At 33.1% G+C, this 7,709-nt stretch overlaps 1 protein-coding gene across 2 annotated transcripts; it reads right to left on the bottom strand.

Annotated features, from left to right (window-relative positions):
- Positions 1–1,373: 1,373 nt before the first annotated feature.
- LOC131638968 (protein trichome birefringence-like 14) lies at positions 1,374–5,847 on the bottom strand. Of its 2 annotated transcripts, none has more exons than XM_058909493.1 (5): positions 5,550–5,847; positions 5,162–5,404; positions 4,830–5,030; positions 3,068–3,263; positions 1,374–2,547 (listed from the first exon to the last, which is right to left on the bottom strand). In XM_058909493.1, the coding sequence occupies exons 2-5, from the start codon at positions 5,319–5,321 to the stop codon at positions 1,719–1,721; spliced, it is 1,386 nt and encodes a 461-aa protein (XP_058765476.1). In that variant the 5' UTR covers positions 5,322–5,404; positions 5,550–5,847; the 3' UTR covers positions 1,374–1,718. The 2 variants fall into 2 exon arrangements, with proteins under 2 accessions (XP_058765476.1, XP_058765475.1); XM_058909492.1 differs by having other exon boundaries at positions 5,609–5,847.
- Positions 5,848–7,709: the final 1,862 nt, after the last annotated feature.

Here is a 7,709-nt window from a genome sequence, read left to right as displayed (position 1 = left end):
CACTTACTGAAGGTGAACTACCGACGTTTACTGAAGGTAGGCAGACTCAAGAATACACCAACACTTACTGAAGGTGAACTACCGACGTTTACTGAAAGTAGGAAGACAAAAGAATACACCAAAACTTACTGATGGTGAACTACCGACGTTTACTGAAGGTAGGAAGACAAAAGAATACACCAACGCTTACTGAAGGTGAACTACCGATGTTTACTGAAGGTAGAAAGACAAAAGAATACACCAACGCTTATTGAAGGTGAACTACCGATGTTTACTGAAGGTAAGAAAACAAAAGAATACATCAACGTTTACTGAAGGTGAATCTATCATTTTTCCAAGAATTCAAAGATTCAATGATTCGAAGACTTTAATTCTTGATATTTGTAGTAAGGAGGATATGAAGATTGCAGGTAGAGTGACAACAATGTTGTGGATGCTTTGGAATAATAGGAACAATTGAATTTGAAATAATGAGAAATTAGAGGCAATCAATTAAGCCTTCAGGCATTTTATAGTTGGAATGACTGGTTCCTAGCTCAAAATAGTCACGATGATACCGAGAATGTTAATCTTAATCATGTGAGGTAACTACGGCGTGAAGAGTGGATGAAGTGTAATGTGGATGCGGGTTTTGATAACATTAATAAAACTACGAGTAGGGGTTGATGTGTTCGTGATAACTATGATAGGTTCCTCGGTGTTGGAGCCGCTTGGGATAGTGGTGCATGTTCTGTCATTGAAGTTGAAGCTTTGGCTTTAAAAGAAGCTATTCACAGAGCAATTTATTTGCAATTCAATCATATCATATTTGAGAGTTATTCTCAGGTGGTGGTCCAAACTATTCACGCGAACAAAGGTGGAACTTTTGAATTTAATTTGATTATTTCTAGTATTAAGAACTTATTACTATCGTATTTCCAACTTCGAGGTGAAGTTTGTCAAGCGCCAAACAAATATGATTGCTCATTTGTTAGCTAAATGAGTCAATTCTTGGCCTCGGCGCCATGTTTTTCATTTTATCCCTCCTTGTATTGAGCAACAATTATTCAATGAAATGAGTTAAGTTTGAGTAAAAAAAATTCAATTAATCGGTAAATGACATATTGTTTTCTTAGTCACGTCTCCGTTATGCCTTTTGCCAAAATTCATGTTATGTTAAAATGCTGTGTGGCATTTGAAGTGTGTGAACTTCTTGAAAATCAACCAACTATTTAAAATTCATAGTTAGAGTGGAAATTTGTATTTGAAGTGTGTGAACTTCTTCAAAATCAACCAACTATTTAAAATTCATAGTTAGAGTGGAAATTTGTTAAACAAATGCAGTGCATAAACTCCTGGGAAGACAATTCTGATACTCAAATTGGATCACTAGCAAGCAGAATTTTTGCAGACCATTTCTTATTGAAACTAATTATCACACATATACATTGATACAGCTTATTACCAAATTATGCCTCCAAATTATGTCCTATGACTCTTTACTAGCCTCTTGGTTCAAACCATATCAATTTTGACATATGTTCAGACTGAAAATGAGTGAAACAATGTTATCTCCCTTTAATCATATTCACTGCTTAGTGAGAGTAAACTGCGAAATACATTTGGCTCAAGAATACTTGGTCAGGTATTCCTAGACCACAAAGAATAGACAGACTCCGGTTGCCCAAATAACCCTATCAGAAAAAGGAAGGGGTTTTCACTAAACTGTGACACACTCACTATAGCTGAGTAACTAGGAGTTCATTCCATGTATCTGGAATTCCAGGCAAGCACCAATGCAAACAGTCACTAGCATTAACAATTCCTCTAAGAGTGTAGCGGGACATGTGAGCCTCGTCTCTCAATTGCGAAAGAGGGGTTATATCCAATATCTTAATCTTTGTACCCTTTAGTGCACCCTCTATAACTGGATCACTGGATCCTTCCTGCGAGACCTCCCTACCTTTTGATAATGGGATAGTATTATCACAGCTCCCACCGGTATTCCAATCTCCGTTGAAGAAATGCCTAGGTGATAAAGTCCTGAAGAAAACTTTGAGCTGGGGATGCGAAACAAGTTGCAAATCAAGCCATCTGACTACACTTTTGATTGCTAAGTTTTTGGCATTTGCAATTTCTTCTATCTTTTTGTTTTCGTTTTGCTTTCCATTAACATGCATTACCCACCTGTTTCCGTTGAGCTTCCCACGGTTCCAATGGTGTCCTGTATTGAGAACCAAAACATTAAAGCAATGGAGGAACTGTCTCATAAATGCGGGTGGACGGTCTAAATGCATGGCAATGTTTGAATTTTTGTCGTTGATGTTTAGGGGCACAAGATCACATAAGCTAGCTGACCAATAATATAAGATGGTGGTGTTGGTCTTTGGAAATCTGTAAGCCCATCCATCAGGACGTATAGCTCCACGGTGTTTTACAAGACCATACTCCCACCCCACGTTTTCAACTTCTGGACTTTCTTCTCCACCAGTGGCCATACACATTAGAGATTGAAATTGTTGACGGCCCAATGAGTCACCTATGAATGCAATTGTTTTGTCCTTCATCCTACATTACACATTAGGCATTAAACTCTGCTCACAAACTAACATTAAATAAATATATATGTAGTTCTGATCTTTATCAATTAAACGTAAAGCAGAAGAAAATGAAGTACTGATTTAACAAAATACAAATGTACCAATTATAAAATTCCCGGTTTAGTAATTAGAATAACACATGTAAAAAGATTTAAAAACTAAAGCGATGTGGCATAATTTATTTATGTCAACAATTATGAATTGTAGAAGACAAAATTTTGGATGAATTGCTTGAGTCAGGAAAGGACTAGCATGATTAGATGAGATTATATACACTTTGAGAAATAAATACATTCTTCTTATTTACAAGAAATAAAGGTTCCAAAGCAGATTGGAACTGAGGTTTTTATTTCCAATAATCAACAAAATCAAACCAGAAGACTTCATAGCATGGTACCAGACAAAAAACTAATATACAGCCAGAAAATAATCCTGTTGAGATGTGTTAATAAAAACCAGATCAAAGAAAAAGAAAGAATTATACCTACTTTCTCAAGAACTTAGACCGCTCAAACTCTTGCATATCACAATTTTTTGGCTGCCAGCGGTATCCCTCAAATGAGAAATCTGGTCGTTGTGTCATTCTACAGGACCACATTGATGATAACCATTGCTTACAGTTGAAACCAGAATAGAGCGGTCTCCTGCTATCTGCAACCCACTTACCATTTGCGTAATTACAAGCTGCAACGCATAAATCCAATCAACGTTAAACCTGCCCAACAAACTTATTTGAAGAATGAAGAAATGAGCCTTAAGCAAATGCAAACCGGGAAAAAACATATAACTATAACATGCAGAGCATTTGCTAATTTTCTGGTACAGTAGTAGTTAGAGCCCTGTGGCCATTTTCCATGCACGGGGTCATTTGTTAGATAGTCTAGATTCTAGATTGTACTGATGCACATGCTGATTAAACACCTCCAAATACTGAATTTGTATAAATTTCTATTACTAAGTTGAACATTTGAGAGCTAACTTTTACTTCTAGGCAAAGGTTGCGTGAACTCATGAAGGTCAACTGTGTAGTTGTAAGGAGAGTGCACATGATAGCGGAAATAGTACCTCTTAATTCTTACATAGTTTGAGCAAGGGAAAGAAGAGAAACAAATTTCTCTAGTAAGCTGACTTTTGATTCACGAGGAAACGATTCATTCAAAAGAGTAAACTCAAAGAGGACGTCAGAATGATTGAAGAGAAATTATCTTACGTTTTTAGTTGTTAGGCATGAGCCAGAGCCAGAGCCAGAACCTGGATTAGAGGGTTATACCAGCAGAAACAAGTAGTAGAGAGCTAGCGGTTGGTTATCAGTTTTTTAAAGGGCTGATGGGAGGTTAAAGGGCATGGATGGTGGTTATATTTGCGTGAGCGTGACTGAGAAAAATTAGTTGTATGGGACAACCCTTGAAAGATGTTTTACAACCTGTTCCATTCAATCACATAATGATTAAGATTCTTTGGTTAATTCATTGTTCTTCTTCTTTTGCTCCAAACATTAATATCCGCAACTTGAATGATGTATAAGCAAGTAATAATAGCTCTGAAGGATGGCCCCATGGGTACTCCAAAATCCATGACGCGTTATTCACACATAAGTATCGAGTATGTTCCAAAGCTATATTTATAATTTAAAAAAAGGGGTAATCCACTGGGCTATATTTGTGTACTTTTTGAGTATGTGCCCACCGCCCAATAACTAAATATATATTTGTCTTTTACTGCAAAAATTATAAATTAGATTTTTTTTCATTCTTCTTTTATGGAGTTGATACTTTTTTCTATTATATTGTATATTATTTCCCTGTTTTTTTACGATATAAATAACATTACTCCAACTCCTCCTGTTATATAAATACCCTCTTGCTATCCTAGTTTTCTAGATTCTGTATATTAACTTCCTAATACTAGTTTGTTAAATGTTATTCGTATGAAATGTTTTATGGTATATTTTTATCTAATTCATACTTTAGTTTTTCTAAAAATCTCGTATCACGTACTTGTACCCAATGTCGGTACCGTACCCGTATCTATGTAACAAAGAATAATAATGAAATGGCTAAAGAAAACACTATGTAACCAGAAATAGCTAGACAAAATGAGAACTGAAACCAATCAGCATGCTTATTAACTCTAAGATGGATGTGTATGCCAAAAAAACTAGTTGCAGAAAAGTTAATTTGATAGAGGTGCATTTATAGATTAGCAAAAAACAGTTAGTTGTGATGAAATTAATGAGAAAAAAAATTCTACCTTCATTTCTGGAAGAAGACTTCAAACCTTTTTTGTATATAAAATCCGGAGATTGGGGACGTATAGAATCTACAGCTGCTGCACCCTTGATGCCAAGTGGCAATTTTGTTTCATTTACTCGGGAGGGGGTTAAGGATTTTTCCATGCCTTTTTTCGGCTTTGGAGTTCCCGCTGAATGAATTGGGACTTCCATATGAAAGTCTAAGCAGATGCAATTACAGAAAAATTAAAAATCTACGGCGTAGTTTCGGTGACAATAAATGTGAGTTTAATGAAAAAGTAATCAGATAAATACAAGCATTAAGATGTTATTTCAGACTAGGGTTACAAACCTGAAGGTAAGTGGTACCATTCTTGAGCTGATCTAAAAGTGGTGGCAATTGGATTTGTTTCCCAAGTCCAGAGTAATGTGCTAAAAAGAACAAGAACAACTAGGGCTAATGCAACAGAAATAGGTCTGCCTTTGAAGCTATAAATATTTCCTCCTTTCATCTGTGCTTACACATTACAGCAAATACAGATCCTTCACTTGTCTATACATTCATTGGCAATTCTTCTTAATGTTGAGGCTTTATCTGTGCAGGAGTAAGAATGAAACGATTTGAAGGAGTAAGAATGAAACGATTTGACGTAAATAAATAAAAGCAAAATAAAATAACATACAGAATTCTTAATGATCCAATATAATTTACAATGAAAATTGAAGGGAAAAATATGTACCGCGAATGCGAGTTAAAACGAAGCAGTATTAGTTATAAGATAATGGCGTGATTAAGAACCTTGATTTGAATCCCCTTGTTGTTGCAATTCGTTGGTTTGAGTTGCTGAATCGGGTTGTGTTGGTTTATTTCCAATTGCAGATCCAGTGTGGCCAGAGAGGGAAAGGACGGAGTTAGCCTTGAGGTTTGAAGGAGAAGGAGTGCGAGAGGAGATGACGATGATGCTCTATTTTTGGATGGTTTGGCCCTTTTGACAGCACCGACAGGGATCCAATTAGAGGATGGCACGTTTCACCGTGAGGGGTGTATTGGTCATGTAAACAAACGATCAAGAGTATTATAGTAATTTCTGATGATAACCATTTTCGTCCTTTTTGAATAGCGTAACGATACAATTAGAAACAAAACAATGGTTTATGCGGTGGATGTACAACAGTAATAAGTTAAATTTGAAATAATCTTGAAACCAACTTTAAAATAATTATTAAAAAAAGTGGATTTTTAGTTTAAGATTAATTGTTAAGGACTAATGCTAATTTCTTTTGCATGTATTTATTCAAATTATATTATAGTGTTTTTTATAAGTTAATTTGTAAAATGTTTATATGAGTTATTTTTGTGAATGATATAAAATTTATTTAAATTATTTAAATCGCGTCAAATATATATTGTTAAGGTTTTTTAAAGTTATAGGATCAATTAATAACCAGTAAACTTGTTTCAATAACCAATAATTAATTATTAATAGCTAACCAGTAGTTAGTTCCTTGATAACTATTATCAGTGTTTTAAAAACCGGATCGGACCGGCCGGTCTGACCGGTCGAACCGGGAACCGGCCAGGTAACCGGTCTGGTTCAATAGTCAGATCGGATATGCCATCAAACCGGTGGAAACTGGTGAAAATCGGGAAAACCGGAAAACCGGCGGTTTAATTGTTTTTTTTTTAATTTTTTTTTTAAACTTTTTTTTTTTAACATTTCTTTTAAACTTTTTTTTTAACCTTTTTTTTTAATATATTTAGTAGTGTATTACTTAAATAGCATTCTCACATAGTTTTTTTCGTTAGTGACAAATTAAAAACTTTATTGTCTATTTGTTATCTTTGCTAATAAATTTTCTTAAATAGCATAAATATATTGAATTTTATTTGATTTTCTTTTACAAGGATCCTATTTTGAATTAAATTTGGTATATATTGGAGTTATTTTGTTATAAACTATTCAATTAGATTATGTTGTAATTAGACTTTGTTTAGATTATGTTGTAATTAGACTTTGTTTGCAATTAGACTTTGTAATTTTTTACTATTTTGTTATATGTGATACATTTGTTTAAAATTTGAATTTAAGTTATGAAATTGTGAATTTATGATATGATAATTTTAAAAAATTTAAAAGCTAGTTTTATTTTTTTAGAGACTGAATCATCTGGTTCGACCGGTTTTATACCTATATAATGATAGGTCTATTCAACCGAGTTATCCGGTTTAATCCGGTTTGGTCGTGCGATTCGACCAGTGACCCAGTGGTTCGACCGATAAACCAGTGATCCAGTACCCTCACCGGTTCGATGACCGGTCCGGTTTTTAAAACACTGACTATTAGGGCCCGTTTAGTGTGCAACATGATAGAGACATGATAGTATATCAAACAAAATAAAAATATAATATGATACAGACAGGATAAAATTTATCATATCATGTGTTTGGTGCACCCAGAATATCAAATAATATATATATATATATATATATATATATATATATATATATATATATATATATATATATATATATATATATATATATATATATATATATATATATATATATATATATATATATATATATATATATATATATATATATATATATATGTATATATATATAATTTGATAAAAAAATAAAATTAGTATTTATATTTTTAAAATTTTAATAATTATTTTATTTTTAAATATTCTAATTTTTTAAAGTTAAAAAATTATCCTTATACAATCATACATATTTTTTAAAAATTATTTATTAATATTTTTAATTTAATATCAAATTAACTTTTATTTTTATTTTGCCATTTTTTAATTTTTATTTTAAATTATATTTTATAGAGGTAAATTAGTAAATCATTTTCTTATCCTATCATGTTGGATTCTAACCACCTCATATT

This window comes from Vicia villosa, unplaced genomic scaffold, assembly GCF_029867415.1.
Source record: "Vicia villosa cultivar HV-30 ecotype Madison, WI unplaced genomic scaffold, Vvil1.0 ctg.002495F_1_1, whole genome shotgun sequence".
NCBI classification, from domain to species: domain Eukaryota; kingdom Viridiplantae; phylum Streptophyta; class Magnoliopsida; order Fabales; family Fabaceae; genus Vicia; species Vicia villosa.
This window is presented reverse-complemented; position numbering and strand designations above follow the sequence as displayed.

Coding starts and splice junctions, on each gene's coding strand:
- LOC131638968 (XM_058909493.1), bottom strand. CDS start 5,321: ATGAAAGGAGGAAATATTTATAGCTTCAAAGGCAGACCTATTTCTGTT. Junction 5,031..5,161: donor ATGGTACCACTTACCTTCAG/GTTTGTAACCCT, acceptor GCATCTGCTTAG/ACTTTCATATGGAAGTCCCA. Junction 3,264..4,829: donor GTCTTCTTCCAGAAATGAAG/GTAGAATTTTTT, acceptor TATGCGTTGCAG/CTTGTAATTACGCAAATGGT.